Genomic DNA, 17,987 nt, shown 5'->3' on the forward strand with positions numbered 1-17,987 from the left:
CAATGGCACTAAGTTTATATCTTTCAATATTCACTTTGATATAAGTGGATTGTTCCAATCAAAAGACATAGGGTGTTAGAATAGATTAAAAAAAATCAAGACCCATCTATATGCTGCCTATAAGAGACTCATTTTAGACCTAAAGACACCTGTAGATTGAAAGTGAGAGGATGGAGAACCATTTATTATGTTAATGGATGTCAAAAGAAAGTCAGAATAGCCATACTTATGTAAGACAAACTAGATTTTAAACCAAAGACTAATAAGAGATGAAGAAGGGCACTATACCATAATAAAGGGGTCTATCCCACAAGGAGATCTAACAATTATAAATATTTATGCTCCCAACTTGGGAGCCCCCCAATACATAAAACAATAAAAACATAAAGGAATTTATTTGGTAATAACACAGTAATAATAGGGGACTTTAAGACCCCACTTACAGCAATAGATAGATCATCTAAGCAGAAAATCAACAAGGAAACAATGGCTTCGAATGACACACTGGACCAGATGGACTTGACAGACATATTCAGAACATTTCATCCTAAAGCAGCAGAGTACACATTCTTTTCAAGTGCATTTGAGATATGCTCCAGAATAGATCACGTACTGGGTCACAAATCAGGCCTCAACAAGTACAAAAGCACTGAGGTCATACCATGCTTATTTTCTGGCCACAATACTATGAAACTTGAAGTCAACCACAAGAAAAAATTTGGAAAGACCACAAATACAAGGAGGTTTATCAGCATGCTACTAAAGAATGAATTGGTCAACCAGAAATTCAAGAAGAAATAAAGGAAATACATGGCAACAAGTGAAAATGACAATATAGTGGTCCAAAACCTTTGGGATGTGGCAAAAGTGGTCAAAAGAGGAAAGTACAAAGCAATGCAGGCCTATCTCAAGAAGCAAGTAAAGTCTCAAATACACAGCCTTACTTTATACCTAAAAGAGTAGAAAAGGAACAGCAAATAGAGCCTAAAGCCAGCAGAAGGGAAATAATAAAATTAGGGCAGAAATAATCAATATAGAAACAGTCAAACAAAAAACCCCCAGTAGAACAGATCAATGAAACCAGGAAATTTTCTTTGAATTAATAAAATTGTTAAACCCCTAGCCCAACTTATCAAAAAGAAAAGAGAAAGGACTAAATAAATAAAATCATGAATGAGATATCATAACCAACACCAGAGAAATACAATTATTAGAGAATATTATGAAAAATTATATGCCAACAAACTGGGCAATCTGGAAGAAATTATTTTCCTCTCCAATGGAAGGGTTATTCTGTATAATTAGGTTCAAATAGTAAGTCAAGTTTAAATTAATAACTTCAAAATACAATGGATCTAGATCAGAACACATTTATAGGCAATAAAAGGAATGTGTGCAAGTCATCTGTCTTGGAGTAGACAATTAGTAAATGCTAGCTGAATGAATTAGTTTAGCCACCATGCCAATTTTCACAGTTTTTAATTGGCAGGATTGATAACTGCACAGCACGCTATGAAGAAAAAAAGGTAGTATAAAGTGAAAAAGCATTTTGTAAATCTTCAAGTGCAGTGGGTATGCTGGTGGAATCTGTCTATATGCTATCTGTTCCAAAGACAATATTTATGGAGCCTGGGAACAATCTGGATCATCAAATAGAAAGGCCATGTGGAAAATGAGTTTAAAGTCAAAATCCCAGTCTACAGGAGAAAAATGATGTCACCTTCCAGATCAGTTAAAAGCTTTCCTTTTTTGTAAGGTTTTATTTATTTATTCATGAGAGACGGAGAGAACAGAGACACAGGCAGAGGGAGAAGCAGGCTCCCTGCAGGAATCCTGATGTGGATTGTATGACTCAATCCCAGGATCCTGGGATCACAACCTGAGCCAAAGGCAGACACTCAACCACTCAGCCATCCAGGTGCCCCAGTTAAAAGCTTTCTGATAATTTTCTTATAGTTAACAAAATATATTCTGTTGTATAAATATAGTATCTTGAGAAAATCGTATTTGCTAATAAAAACTTCCTTGTCTCTATAGCAAGCATATCCAAAGCCTGCTGTTAAAAGCTTAAAAATGGTGGAATTTTTGGGATGACAGAGTAAGGAGCTCAGTGGATGTTCTCCCCAGCAAAACTGCATTTTAATTGGTGAACATTACTTTTAAAAACAAAAACAAAGAAAAAACATGTAAAGTCTCTAGAAATTGTCCTAAGGGCATATAGCAAACGGAGAAACATTTATTCAAGAAAATCTACTAAATCTCAGAACAGGCAAGAGTCCGAGGCATTTGAGCTAAGATGTATTCCATTACCTCCTTCCACCAGTACTTTGTTATAGAAGCTCTACCTCAGGAATGTGCTGAGAAGACAGGGGCTCCCTTTCCCTCCACCTCCTAGCCCTGGGCTAGTTTCATCCTGGAAGAGGGTAGGTAGGCTGCTGATGTTTCTCATCTTCAGCCTAGGAGTATAGGTGTATTCTGAGCAGGCAACAGAAGGGATTGACATCTTGGTTCTTCCACCCAGTCCCAGTTCATGTGGTGAAAACTCTACTCCAGGCCCAGTAGGTTAAGAATACTGAGTCCCGATTGCTACCATCCTAGTTTGCTCATAAGGTAGAAGTTCCATGCCAGGAGGAGTAAATCAAGAAGATCAGAGGCTACCAACACCCCTTCCACCCAAAGTGCAGGTATCACTGTGGGAAAAGTCAGCTCCCACCCCCAGCCCCAAGTGTAGTAGTACAGAGGTTCTACTGAGGGGAAAAGACATGCCATAAGGACAAAGAGCTCCACATGTCTGTCCGAAGGGACTGACTTTATTTGGAATAGAAAATAGAGAACCTCATGCCTAAAAGCATTATTGAAAAAACTGGAAATCTTGAGGAAAAACAACTAAAAGGCCCAAAGCTCTGATACAAGCAGAATAGTAGAGCATACAGAAATTTAATACAGAGAATCAGGGATAACCAAGAAAAGCCCTCCTGAGACTAAAGTTAACCATGAGTCAGGAAGGCTGTGTATAAGCACTAGGCTGTATCCACCCAGGAATGATCAGAGCAAGTCATGAGACAGACTTGAAAATACTTCCTAAGCTGTACATGGATGGATCAACACAGGGTGGAAGCCTCACCAGCACAAGGGGCTTAAACACAACCTCTGATCAAACTCTGAACAACTGTCCTTTCTCCACTTTACTTTTGTTTTTAAAATAAATAAATAAATCAGTTATTTATATGTTTGCGGGTCTACTTCTGGACTCTGTTCTGTTCTGTAATCATTTTCTCTATCTTGTTGCCAATACTACACTGTTTTGATGATTGTAGTTTCAAACTGAATCTTTAAATCAGGTAGTGTTAGCACTCCAAATTTGTTCTTCCTTATCAGAATTGCTTAGCTATACTAGGTCCTTTCAATTTTGATTGGGATGGCATAGTGATCAATTTGGAGATAATTGCCATTTCAACAATATTGAGTATTCCAGCTCATGAATGAGGCGTATATCTTGACTTATTTAGGTCTTTCTCAACTTTTTTAAGTAATGTTTTATAGTTTTCAGTGTATAGGTCTTCCACATCATTAATTCAAAATTCGTGCCTAAGTATTCCATATTTCTGATATTATTATAAATGGAATTTCATTTAAAATTTCAATTTCTGATTGTTACTTGTATTTAGAAATACATTATTTTTTGTACATGGGTCCTGTATTCGGCAACCTTATTAAGCCCTCTTATTAGTTCTAGATTTTTGGACATTCCATCAGATTTTCTATATAGGCATTTTATAGTCTTTCTTCTAGCATATAGATGCCTGCCATTTCTTTTTTAGGCCTTATTTTTCTTGTCTTATTACACTGATTATAATCTCAAGTACAATGTCAAATAAAGAATGGGCATCATTTGTTTGTTCCTGATCTTAGTGAAAAAATATTCAATCTTTCACTCTTGTTTGATATTAAATATAGGTATTTAGTAGATGCCCCTTATGTCAGAGGTCCCCACAATCATCCTCAGGCTCACAGAAGGATTCACAGGACTCAGAAGTTGTTCTACCCATGGTTACAGTTTATTACAGTAAAGTATATACAGTGAAATAAACAAAGAGGGAAAAGCTCATGGAGTGGTCTAGAGGAAACCATGTATAAGCTTCCAAGTGTCCCCTCCCAGTGGAGTCACATAGGACACACTTAATTCATATGTGTGTGGCAAGTGCAAAGGACTGCCAACCAAGGATACTCACATGAGTCTAAGTGCTCAGGGTTTATGCTAGGAGTTACTCACATAAGCATATAGCACCCTATGTGACTGACCTTAGCTGCCTACATTCCAGACTTCCAGAGAGAAAGCAGGTGTTCACCATAAATCTCACTGCCAGTGTAAACTATCTGGATAAACTGGTAGAGCATAGCTCAAGATGTCAGGCATGCAAATATACTCATTAGACAAACTAAGAGCTCAGTTCTCTGGGGCTAGGCAAAGGACAGTCAACGGACACAGGTCTTTCTTGAGAACATACATAGTTTGAGCACCCTAGGCCTGCTGAGTTAGTCCTTTTCTGCATATCGTTTATCAGGCTGAACAAGTTCCTTTCTACTCCTAGGCTGCTGAGAGTTTTTATCAGGGATACTGGATTTTGTCAAATGCTTTCCTGCATACATTGAAATGACCATACAGTTTTTCATTTTAGTTTGTATTTATGGTGAATTACATTGATTGATTGCTGTTCAAATATTAAACCAACTTTGCATTTTTAGGATAAATACCATTTGGCAATTATGTAATCTTCTTATAAGTTAGACTCAATTTGCTAAAATTTTGCTTAAAATTTTTGTATCTATGTTCATTAGAGATATTGGTCTATAGTTTCTTGTTACATCTTTGGTTTTGGTATCAGGATGTCGGCTTCATAGAATGAGTTGTGAAGTATAACTTTCTCTTCAACTTTCTGAAAGCTTATGCAGAATTAGTATTGTTTCTTCCTTCAGTGTTAGAATTTACCAGGGAAACCATCTGCACCTGGAGTTTTCTTTGTGAGTAGGTCTTTTCTATAAATGTAAACTCTTTAACAGATTTGGGGTTATTCATTTATCTCCTCTTGAGGGAACTCTGGTAGTCTGCATCTTAGAATATGCCCATTTTGTCTAAGTTGCCATACTGATTGACACTGAATTGTCCATAAAGTTCCCTTATTACCTTTTAATGTCTGTAGTGATGATATGTCTTTTCTTGTCAATATTGATAATTTGACTTCTTTCCCCCCCCGATCTCTTTGACTAGAGGTTTATCAATTCTACTGATATTTCTCAAAAAAAATCTCTGCTTTCATTGATTTTTCACACACAAAACATTGTTTTCACACACAAAAAAATCTCTGCTTTCATTGATTTTTCTATTTTAAATTCAATGATTTCCACTCTAAATTTTATTTCCTTGCTCCTGCTTGAGTTTAATTTGCTCTTCTTTTTCTAGTTTCTTAAGAAGGAAGCTGTAGTTCACTGATATGTGACATTTCATTTCCAAAATAGGCATTAAAGTAGCTATAAAGTTCCCTTTAAGTACTGTTGTAGCAGCATACCACAAATTTGATATGTTGTCTTCACACTTTCTCTTTGAATAATGGGTTAAAGTGTTTTTTACTTACCAAATGCTTGCAGGTTTTACAGATCTTTTACTGAATTCAAATTAAATTCCATTTTGATCAGATAGTATACTGTACATGAACTAAATTCTTTTAAATGTCCTGAGATTTATTTTATGACCTAGAAGATGGTCTTATGAAAGGTTCCCTGTGTAGTTGGGAAAAAAAGAAAGTGTATTCAGCTGTTGTTGAGTATAATAGTCTACAAATGTGAATTAGATCAAGTTAGCTGGTAGTGTTGTTCAAGTTTTCTATATCCTTGCTTATGTATACCTACTTATTCTAGAAATTGAGAGAGGAGTATTAAAATCTCCAACTATAACGGGATTCGTCTATTTCCCCTTACAGTTCTATTAGTTTTGCTTCATGTATTTTGAAGCTCTTATTATCAGATATATAAATGTTTAGGATTGTTACTGATTAACTAAACTCTTTATCATAGGAAATGACATTCTTCATCCCTGATAATATAATTATCTCTGAAATCTTTAATATACCACTCAAGCTTTCTCTTGACTGGTGTACCAATCTTAGCTCTCTTTCCATTTAGCATTATACTATTTGTATCTTATGTTCAAAGTGTGTTTCTTGTAGACAACTTATAATCAGGTCTTTCTTTTTACTCATCTGACAATCTGTGTTCCAGTGGAAATGTCTGCAGCATTTACTTTGGTATGATTATTGATATGGTTAGGTTCAAGTTTATCATCTTGCTATTTGCTTTTGTTCCATGTGTCCTTTGTTCTCCTTTTCATCTTTTTCTAGCCTCCTTGGATTGAGTACTTTTAGGATTCCATTTTATCTCCATTGGTGGATTAACTATAACTCTTCGTCTACACACACCATTTTCATTTCAATTTAATCACTTCCCATTCACTCCAAAACCCATTCTAATTCAGTTTTTCTAGCTTCTGGCTCAATATCTCCCATCACCATCACAAACAAGCAAACAAACAACACTTGCTAGGACTTCCAAGGAGCTTCATGTTGCTAAGAGCATGTATGCTCTTTTATCAGTCCTCATCTTCTTTGACCACTCAGTAACATTCCACAGTTTATCCTGTCCTGAGTTACTCTTTTCTTGATTTCCATGAAATCATACTCTCTAGATTGTCTTGGATTTTTGGCCACAAGTTCCTGATCTCTTTTGCACCTTGATTTCTATGCAGCCTGTAACTTTTGGGCTCTGTGGGCTCAGTCCTAGCCCCTTTTCTTGTCTTTCTCAGCATCTTTGAAACATGGTCCTCAAGAATTATGAAGTAGTTCATGGGCATTTTCAGAGGAAAAATTAAAGGAATTTGTTCATATGCATTTTGCAAAGTTGAAATATAAGAGTAATAATGATTTTCATGAAAACTTTAATTTCTTTAAAGTTACCAACTCACTATGTCATTATAATCAGTCTGTGTTGATCATTTCATATCAGCTAGTGCTCAGCAAATATAGTGGTGTACAACAAAGTAAATTTTCACATCATTTTCAAACAAAGCCTCAATTTACTTTGGTACAGAAGAGACCAAGACTAAAGAGGCATTCCTCAGTTAAAACAGGTAAAGGTCCTGATATCACTGAGAATTTGTCAGTCCAAATTTAATGCCCAATTTAATTGTGAAACAAAACAAGCTATTGACAAAACTTCTTTATTAAATGACCCTGTTGGAAGTCACATAGTATCAATGGCACATGTTATGAGAGAGCTGTTATTGTCACGTGAGTGTTTCAGCATATGTTTTGTCTTAAAATTGAACAAAGCTCTTTGTGGAGGAAACACAAATCAGTTCTTATATATACTCTGTAATGAGATAAAAGTACACAACTTTTTGTTTTTCTTATCAGTGAAAACTCACAGCACAAGGGAAGACAGTTTTCACTTAGAAGGTGATACATTCCTGAGCTGTGACATGGATTGGAAAAGGTGCGACCTACTCAGAATTGACAGACCATGAGCTATACAAACAGCAAGAAAAGGTTTGCTCCAACACTAAAAGGTGTTTTAAACACATGGAACAGTTAGAAGTCAACAATATGCCTCCTAATTGTAATTGAATGTTGAAGGAAATAATGAAAATTAAGTATCAGCAAATCTTGACAACTCAATATGTGCTCTTGAATGTGTGGAAAGAAATGGCAGTGTTTGCAAAATTACCCTTCCTACTCGAGTTTAAAGCATGTCAAGGAAAAAAAAAGTGCTGACAAGAGTTTCCAAAAGGACAGATCAGATAAAAATATTTCTTTATGATGCTGATAATACTAAGAGCCATTCTTGATTTCCAGAGGCCTACTTAAATATATAGCTAAAATACACTCAGCATCTGAAATAACCTGAATCTATTATTTCAAAGCCAAAGTATCCCAATTTTTAATGAGGAGAATAAGATGTCAGATTTTTCAGTCACAAAACCATGCAACAAATGGTTCGATTGCTAGGGTATGATTCCTTCCCAGAACCTGATGGCTTTCTTCACTCATCAGAGAGTGAGATTGATTTTATTATTGTGGATATATAAAGAACACATCCAAATATTACAACAAAACAAGAACAGATACTTTCCAGAGACTGAAGTAATCAAAGAAGGACTAAGAATACATTTGCTGCTGTCTTCCAAACGTTCAGGCTGGTTGAAACATTCATCCCTACAGTGACTTAATCTTTTAAGTGTGTCAGTTTGGCAATTGATCGAACACTAGGAACAGTCTTCAGGGAGAAATTTTCTCATACTCTCTCAATATGTATTTGATCTTGGCATTCCAAAAAAATCTGAAAGAACCAGCAAACACCAGTTGCAAATCTTGACAATCTATGATTATAGCATGGAATTTCCTAATTTAGTAGAAATACAGGGTAAATAAAAAAATCAGTGTATCTGGATCTAATCTATAGCTCTACCTATCTGTCAACATGTTAGATACATACTTTGTAAGAAGCTACAAAAATATATTTTTCAATAATAAAAACATTAATTTTTCAAATACTACTTTCTTGTTTAAAATTGGTGATCATTGGGATGCCTGGGTGACTCAGCGGTTGGCATCTGCCTTTGGCCCAGGGCATAATCCTGGAGACTCAGGATTGAGTCCCACATGGGGCTCCCTGTGTGGAGCCTTCTTCTCCCTCTGCCTATGTCTCTGCCTCTTTCTCTCTGTGTCTCCCATGAATCAATAAATAAAAATCTTTTAAAAAAATAAAATAAAATTGGTGATCATGGAGCATGGGTACTGAAAGTTTAGGAAATATTGTCCCAGGGGAGCTCACTTCATGCCATGATTTTAAAAGCCATCCAGACAGACTAAGGGCAAAATTGCCACTTCTAGCCCAGTCTTCCCCTCTGAGCTCCAGACTCACCTACCCAATTGCTTCTTTGACTTTATTGCTTGAATGCCTCACCGGTGCAATAAACCCCAAACCAAACTCTTGATCTCTGCTATATCTTCCCCTTTCCAAGGCTCTCCATCTCCACGAAAAAATTTCATTCCTCCCAACTGCCTGTGCCAGAAACATAGCACTCTATCCAAAGTACAGCCTGAAGTGATCCACTTCTATGTCTCTCTCCCTCCTATCATTGATTTAGTCCAGATCACCTTCATCTTCACCCTGGACTACACTATAGCTCCCTAAGTGGTCTTACAGCCTTTCTGATGGCCCTCTGTATTAGTTTTCAATTGCTGCTGAAACAAATAACCACATACTTCATGGCTTTGAGCAACACAAATTAATTATCTTACACTTATGCTGAAGTCTGACATGGAACTCACTAGGCTAAAATTGCCATGAGCTTGATTCTCTTCTGAAGGCTATAGGGGTGAATCTGTTTTGTTGGCCTTTCCAACTTTTAAAAGCTACCCACACAGGGCATGGGAGTGGCTCAGTGGCTGAGTGTTTGCCTTTGGCTCAGGTCATGATCCTGGGGTCCCACACTGGGCTCCCCAGAGGGAGTCTGTTTCTCCCTCTACCTGTGTCTCTGTGTCTCTCATGAATGGATAAATAAAATATTTAAAAAGTAAAAGCTACCCACATTCCTTGCTTGTAGCCACCTTAGTCTCCAAAGCCAGCAAAGTTGCCTATTCTTCCATAGTAACATCTTTCTCAGACTCACTTCTTTTGTCTCCTTCTGCTTTTTAAGGATGTTTGTGATTACACTGGGCCCACCTAGATAATCCAAAACAATCAATCTCCCAATCAAAAGGTCAGTCTTAATTTCCCTTTGCTATGTAATTTAAGATATTCACAGTTTCTGGGGATTAGGATGTGGGTATCTTTGGGAGGCCATTATTCTGCATATCATACTCCTTAGTAAGTAACTCATTTTCCACACAACAGCCAGAATGATCTTTTTAAAAACATAGATCTGTTCCTTCCCCTTCCTATATAAAATCCTCCAATGGCTTCCCCCTCTTCTAAGAATGAAGTTCAAAATCCTAAACATGTGCCACAGAGTCACACTTGGCTAGTTCCTGCCTGCCTCCTGGCCTCATCTCTTGGTTCACTGGGTTTCAGCCACACACAGCTTCTCTCTGTCTCAAACACAAAGCTCCTTTCTGCCTCGGGGTCTCTGCTCACTATTTCTGTGTCTGAATAGCCCTACTCACCTCCCATCCAACCTTTACTGGATCAATCAATGGAAAAGTGGCTTTCACAGTGTGGACTTACCTGATCTCCCAGCCTAATATTAGCTCCCCCTATCATACAGTGCCATTGTTCTCTCTCTCTCTCTCTCTCTCTCTCTCTCTCTCTCTCTCTCTCTCTCTCCCCCCTCTTTTTTAGAGCTTTTACTGCAATTGCATTTAAATGTTATTTGTGTAATTACTGGCTTACTCTCTGCCTCCCTGCACTAGGCTGCAAGCTGGTAAGGGCTGGGACCTGGTCTGTTTCGTTCACCACTGTAAATGCTGAGGCTTGGAACTGACTGGCTTATGGTTGGTGCTCAATAAATAGATGGGTGCTATCAGATATTATTTCAAAAGCAAATCCAACTCCTCGAGGGCGAGCTGCATAAGTAACAAACCTCAACATTCTGTTTGAGGATTTTGGACCAGGTGTGTCATACTCAGCACTTCACCTCACCCCAAATTTCAAACCTGTTACAAAAGTCTGCTTCCAGCCTGTATCACAATTCTGATACTCCAAAAACCATTAGACTCAAGACCTTGGCCTTGTGCTGTATCTGCTATGCCAACCCTGGGGAGGCCAGGTCATTTCCCTATTGCTGCTCATGCGCTGCACCACTAGAAAAAAAGTTCTCAAAATATGGAAGTTGGTGTTACAAAAAGGTCATGATTTTCTGCAGCTCAGTAATCTTTCTGTCCCTGTGACTTTCCTCATAGGCCCTTCTCTACCTACTTTAAGTCTTATATCATAAGTCAGACTGGAAAAAGTACGTGTTCTAGAGCTAGAAAGTCCTAGATTTAAAACTTGGTTCTGTTCTCATTCAGAAAGGTCACCAAACTTTAAAACTTAGTTAGTACCATCCCTAAAAAAAGGGAGGATAATAATTTATTAATTCCTTCTTCATGCAGGCATCAGATAACCTCAGTGTGGGCATGTTTGCTTAGCATCGTCTCAGCCACCAAACACTGGCACATCACATTATTCACTCAGCTTAACTCAATCCACTACTAGAACAATTAGAAAGAATGCCAAGATACAGGTATCCGTATATGAACCCATGATGAAATGTTGATCTATGAAGACAGCTTCATAGACACTGTGTTCACTACAGAACTTTCGTTTCCAGGAACAAATCCTACCTCCATCCTCCCCCATGCCCAAGACACACTGCCTGACTCAGAAGAGATATTACACAGATATCAGTTACCACCACCCATAATTCCTCCATCCCTGCTCTCTGAAAATGCCCATACTAAGACTTTACTCATCAGATATGCACTTTTTCCATTTCACTCCTTTATCCAAACTGTACCTGCCATTCTCTTTCACCTTTGTGGTCTGTGGTCATTTTGCTTATTTGCCCTTCCCAAAGGACCACTTCTATAAGTTCAACACCTAGCTCAGATCTAACTTATGTTAGTAAACCTTCCCAGTCCTCCAATATCCTCTGGTATCACTTCTGCTCCCCAAACTATATTGCAAGACCCCTAAGGAGCAGACTCGGACTTGATCCATGTTTGTAATGCCCCTCCCCAGTGTCTAGAATGTTTTATATGTGGTAGGTACTTAGTAAATAGTTGTTGAGAGGGTGAAGTAATGAGTCAATGATTGGTTTCTCTGGTAATCCAATTTTGGACTAGCAGAGAGACAATCAGTAGAGGTGTCTGTCACCTGGCTCAGGAATAGGGTTAAGACTGAAAAGGTACGTTTGACAGGCATATTCACTACAGTAGTATTTGAAGCCTTGGAGTTCACCAAAAAAAAAAAAAGGATGTGCTAAGAAAAAACAAAGGTTAACACTAGAACATTTCAAGGGTAAAAGAAGGCAGTGTAGTTAAGATGATGATTCAAAGATAAATCATAGGGCAGCTCAGGTGGCTCAGTGGTTTAGCGCCGCCTTCAGCCTAGGGCCTGATCCTGGAGACCCGGGATCGAGTCCCATGTCAGGCTCCTGCATGGAGCCTACTTCTCCCTCTGTCTGTGTCTCTGCCTCTGTGTGTATGTGTGTGTCTCTCATTAATAAATAAATAAAATCTTAAAAAAAAAAAAAAAAACAAAGATAAATCATAGAAAGGAGAAAAAATCCAAAGTAATACAGTCCCAGGGGAGAAAAAGAAGAGAGTCCTGAAAAACACCTCTCGTGCATTAATGTTGCAGAAAGACAAGAGATTGGAAATATAAAGTTCGCTACTATACGTGTTGATTCAAAAGTTCTTGATGAGCTCCTGGCAAGTAAAGTGTTAGGGGCAGAGTTGGGGCTGGAGGGGCACAGGTATGAAAAAGAATGAAAAAAAGTCTAAGGCTGTTCTTTCAAGAAGCTTGACAGAAAAAGGAGAGATAAGAATCATAGTGCCTACTGAGTCTGGAAGCAACTGTGAATATAAAATAACAGAAAAAGATGGCTCAGCAGGTAAAGCACTGCACTAATACACAAATGTTACCACTGCTGTCACCCAGCAACAGAATACAGTAAAATAGGACACAGATAATCATATACTCCTGTTGTCTACTCACCTGTGTGATCCTGAGAAAATAATTTTCCCCTCCCTTAGCTAACTCATCAGATTCTTTTAATAGAATGAGTTCATATGTGGGAAGGAATTAGGGAAGAGTTTATCATTGAAAGTAAGGTTGTAATACTGTGACACATCGGTCTGTAATCTTACAGATGTTTGTCATTTTCGATTTCCTTCATCAGTGAGACAAAGAGAAACTGAAACTCCCTGATATTTAATAGTGACTACTTACTCCAATCCCAGCAAAGAGGAATAAGACAAGTGACACAAGAGGGCAGAAAAAGGCAGGATAAAGTCACAGTATACACAGTTAAGGCAGTGTTAGCAATTCCTTTCTACAGATTTTTGCACCTTTTTTAATGGGGGTACATAAGTCAGGGCTCCCTCCCTCAGATGGATGGAGAACTGCTGAGAGCTCTTATCAGAACTGAGTGTGCCTGCCGCTTCTGCCAATCAGATCTGCCTTGGCACGGACATTATGCTTGCCTCACGGTGCCTGGTCAGTGAAAAGCTTGACTAGATATCACTGACCACATGACTGTCTTGAAAGATAAAATTTTGTACTGAGACAAAGTTTATAACTCCTTGGTTATCCTGTTTTAGGTTTCTCCCCCAAGGAAATGTTGCAAGCTCAGTGGTGGTTTTCCAAACTCAAACCATGCAATACAGACTTTTCCTTTTCTGTTTCACTTGGAAGGGGCAGCTGCGTCTGAGTATTACGATGGCCCGTATCAGCATAACATTTTCCTAAAACCACTTGTGAGTAGAATACAGTATCATACAGAAGGTATATTTGCAATAAGAGATATATCTGCAGCTCATAGGTGGTATATTAAGGCCATAGATGCTACCAAAAATACACAGGGAAAAACCAGGCAGAAGTCTTCAATTCAAGCAGCTCACAGTGGCCTTCCTTCACAAAGTAGAATTTATTATCTCACTCAATGGTAAGAAATGGCAAACAATTTCAGTTGATGGGTAATGCAAATGTTATCTGCATTTATCTTCAGGATACATTGTGGTTTGTTTGTTTGTTTTAAATTCCTAAGTGTTTGGCTTAGGGTAACATTAAAACTAATTTTCATTCCATGAACACAGCTGGACAAACTGTCCAGATGCCCATCCATCACTATAAACTAACAAATTACCAGAGAAACACAAAGAGAGAATGCTGACTATATTTTTAAAAACTGAACTGTCCTTATTGGTAGGATTGATATGTTCATAGGAAGGAAACCAGTGTCAGTAAGGAAACCCCGTAGCGTTAAGACATATTAGGGTAGCACGGTAAGGGTAAGGGTCGAAAGAACAATGTGGGATTACATGTGGAAGGTTCACCACTATTAACAAGAGTCTGTTTGCTCTAGTGAAATCAAGCAAAATTGTTAGGGTGCTGACAGAAGCAGCAGCAGCATTCCTTACAAAGAAATGAGATGATGCTATAATAAACCAAATGCATGAGATACTCACTAACATCTTCATAATCCTCACAAACATACAAATGACCCCACAGTGAATGCTAATGTATAAGTGATGGAGGAGGGAGAATGAACAGTAGGAGCAAAGGACTGTCTCTAGTACTAATCCAGTCCCCTTTGCTAACTCAACAAATATTTACTGAGAGCCTCCTAAGTGCCAGGCTCTCTACTCTAGCCTGAAGATACCAAGTAAACAAAACAGGCGACAAAGGCCCTGCCCACGGGGAGCTTACAATATAGTGAAGGATTTTTTTGAAATACGTGCCTTTGAGCAAGACATCACCTAGGTGACTAAAAAATTTGTTATGGAGAAACCAAGACAAAAGGGACTGCTGATAAAAACTGAAAACACACACAGCAGATGCACATATGTACATACACACATACACGTACGATGCTACAAAACCAAGATTGCTGATGACAGTGGAACAATCTAAAAAAGCAGAAAGCACATCCTCATGATTCTAAGTTACTTCTGCTAACATCAAATACCAGCAGTCACTTTCCTCTGATAGTGCGGGATTATAGGTAGGAACCAAAAAAAAAAAAAAAAAAAAAAAAAACTTCGATGATGAGCAGTTACACAAAGACTGGGATGCCACCACCCTGTGTAACCAACAAAGGCAAACCAACAGACTAGTTTCTGCTGGACAAAAACCTAAAACGTAACAGAATTCACTGATAGACTCTCCCAGTCTTCTGGAACTATATTCCAGAAGTAGGGGGAGGGGGAGGGGGCGGGGGGAGTCAGTGCTGACCGCAGCGAGTGTCTCAAGTATGAACACGAATCGGGGCAGTTATCTCGGCCTGCAGGACAGCTCACAGACTCGGCCCACCATTCGCAGGGAGGGGCTCTGCCATCACCCCAGTCAAGGCCTGAGGTGGCATCTGCCCTGGCTCTGGCACTTCCCCCTAGCGAGAGCCATGGCACAGCTTCCACTCCTGGAGAGCTTCACATTCAGTGGATGCATAAAAGCAAAGCCGACCGCGACCCAGGCAGGCTCAATGCAAACAGCGGAGTCAAACAAGAGGGGAAGAGACGGGGTGTGCAGCTGAAAAGTCCAGGTCATCAGTTCTGTCCGCTGGAAGAAAAGAACATCTAAGAAGCCCACCATCGAGAGGTCGGGGCACGCCTCCGGCCCCCGCCTTTGGAAGGATGTGGTCCTTCCGCAGAAGGGCTGTGAGAAGGGAAAAGGACGGCTCCTCCGAGGCCCCAGCCGGACACCGGGCTTCAGATGGACGAGGCGCCGGCAGGTGCACCTGAGGCCGGGAGACGAGCGATCGCCAAGCCCCGCAACTCCGACGAGGAAGCAAAACACAAAGGCGGAGAAAGCACAGCGAGTCAAATAAATAACAGAGCGCTCTAAGCGCCGGAGAGCCCGCGGGGCCATCTGCGCCGCTCAAAGAGCCAGGGGCTGTCGGAGACGCGAGGGCCAGGACCTTCGGGGCCCCGGAACTCAACGCCCGGCCTGAAGCGGGTGAGGGGGAGCGGTTCCCGGGAACCCCCTCCCGCCCCTCTCCCCTATACCCCGCCCATTGGGTCCGCCCCGTCCCGCCCGGCTACTCACCGGATTCGCTTCCCACATAACGGTGGCGAAATCGAGCGGAGAGAGCCTGGGGGAAGGGGCTGGCCGCGGGGTCGGGGTGCTGGGTCTTTTCCGAGGGCCCCCGGGTGCGGAGGGATGGAGAGGCAACCTTTACGCAGGCCTTCCTCCTTCCCCGCCCTGTGACAAGCCAGCGTCTGCGGACCACCGACCCTCCCGACTTCCGCCCGAAGCCGGCCAACCAGCGCTGGCCCCGCCCCGCCCCGGAAGCTCGTCCTGCCCCAGCCGCTCCCTTCCGGGCCAGTGGGCGGGGCGCGGGGGCGGGGCTTGTGCGGCCGGGGTCGTCGGGGGCTTTAAAGGGCTTCTCCTCCCGCCGCCCTCGCGGTGGCCTTTCCCCGCCCAGGGGGCCTCGAGCCGCGCTGCAGTTCCTCCGGCGTTCGCTGGCCTGGGTAGCGGCCAAGAGTCCCACGGGCGCAGGAATTCATGTCCGCGGGGCTTTGGGGACAAACCTCCCAATTCTAAATCTCGTCTCTGCATCTCTGTGTCTCTCATGAATAAATAAGTAAAATCTTTTTAAAAAACATATGGAATACAGGGGTGCTTGGGTAGCCCAGTGGGTTAAGCGTCTGCCTTGGGCTGACGTCATCATCCTGAGGTCCTGGTGTCAAATTCTGAGTTAGGCGCCGGGCTCAGCCAGGAGCCTGCTCCTCCCTCTGCCTGTGTCTCTGCCTCTCTCTGTGTCTCTCATGAATAAATAAATAAACTCTTAAAAGAAAAAAAAAAAAAACCAACCACAGTATCTTGCGTGCAGTAAGACCTCAATAAGCGACAATTATTTCCCAGCCCCCGAGGCAGGCTGTGGAGCACAGGACCGATCCGCAGTCCATGCCCTCATGGAGCTTAGAGTCTAGGGGAGAAAAAACAAAAACAAAAAAAAAAACAAACAAAAAAACAAGTAATAAAGATAAACAAAAAGGTGCAGTAGGGTTTGTAGGTAGTATGGCAAGTACAGGGTTTTATGAGACTGTGTTTATCTAGGACAGGGCGCCTGCTTTCCTGTCGTCCCTCTACAGGGCTTAGGCCAAGACCTCGAGGATGTACTTACCGGAGTGACCTGGGTAAAGAGCTCTTTATCTTGATCCAAGTGACTCCCAAGAAATGGGGAGAATCTTCTAGGCAAAGGAATAGAATCTACTCAGGGGAAAGGAAAAGGAAACTGTCATATATCTTTCCGAGCTTTTCTATAGCTACACACATTTTTAAAAATGATCAAGGAATTCCTGCAGATTTAGAACCTGATTCTTTCACTTAATATCATAGGGACAGGGACGCCTGGGTACCTCAGTGGTTGAGCGTCTGCCTCTGGCTCAGGTCGTGATCCTGGGGTCCAGGGATCGAGTCCTGCATCAAGCTCCTTGCAGGGAGCCTGCTTCTCCCTCTGCCTGTGTCTCTGCCTCTCTCTCTCTCTCTCTCTCTCTCTCTGTGTCTCTCATGAATAAATAAATAAAATCTTAAAGAATATATATCATATGGATAGCCTTCACTCCGATACATAAAAAGTAGACTCATGGCATCCCATGATTTGTATGTGAATCACACACACATTTGAAATAATCCGTTGTGATACATATCTAGGTGGTTTTCAATTTTTTATTATTCTATAAACATTCTTGTACAGACATTTCTGTACATTTACCTCCTTGGAATTAATTATTATAAATGGAATTGTTCGGAGGCACTTGGGGTGGCTCAGTTGGTGAAGTGTCTGATGGTTTCACCTCAGGTCATGGTGTCAGGGTCCTGAGATAGAGCCCTGCTTGGGGCTCTGCGCTCAGTGGGGAGTCTGCTTGTCCCTCTCCCTGCCCTTCAGCTTCTATCCCTCCCACCTCCACTCATGAACGTACATGCTGTCTCTCTCTCTCTCTCTAAAATAAATACATAAAATCTTTAAAACGAATAAGTGGAATTTCAAATTTTGATGCGTATTGCCAAAGTACTGTTAAGAAGAGTGTGTAAATTCGAAATCTCTCATTTCTTCTTGTAAATGGATTGAAATAGATTTTTTCACCTTATTTTTTTTTCACTTTGCTTTCTGCAAATAGTCAACCAGTTGTCCCAATATCACCTGTCAAATAATCTGTTCTTTCCCCACTACTTTGAAGTGGCACCATTAATCACGAAGTGTGCCTGTTTCTGAACACTCTTATCTGTTC

General features: G+C 40.7%; 1 protein-coding gene across 4 annotated transcripts in view; it reads right to left on the reverse strand.

The window, feature by feature from the left end:
* The window catches only part of PARP11 (poly(ADP-ribose) polymerase family member 11), a 47,256-nt gene extending 30,702 nt beyond the window's left edge, over positions 1–16,554 (reverse strand). For 2 of the 4 annotated variants that reach the window (XM_041735821.1, XM_041735820.1), the window contains exon 1: positions 15,799–16,554. Coding sequence is in view for 1 of the 4 variants with exons in the window: in XM_041735819.1 (XP_041591753.1) it covers positions 15,799–15,816 (18 nt within the window). In the remaining 3 variants the exon portion in view is untranslated. The remainder of the gene's footprint in view (positions 1–15,798) is intronic. The other 2 variants (XM_041735822.1, XM_041735819.1) reach the window with 2 other exon arrangements.
* Between the last annotated feature and the right edge of the window lie 1,433 nt (positions 16,555–17,987).

The sequence above is a fragment of the Vulpes lagopus genome, chromosome 21 (genome assembly GCF_018345385.1).
Source record: "Vulpes lagopus strain Blue_001 chromosome 21, ASM1834538v1, whole genome shotgun sequence".
NCBI classification, from domain to species: domain Eukaryota; kingdom Metazoa; phylum Chordata; class Mammalia; order Carnivora; family Canidae; genus Vulpes; species Vulpes lagopus.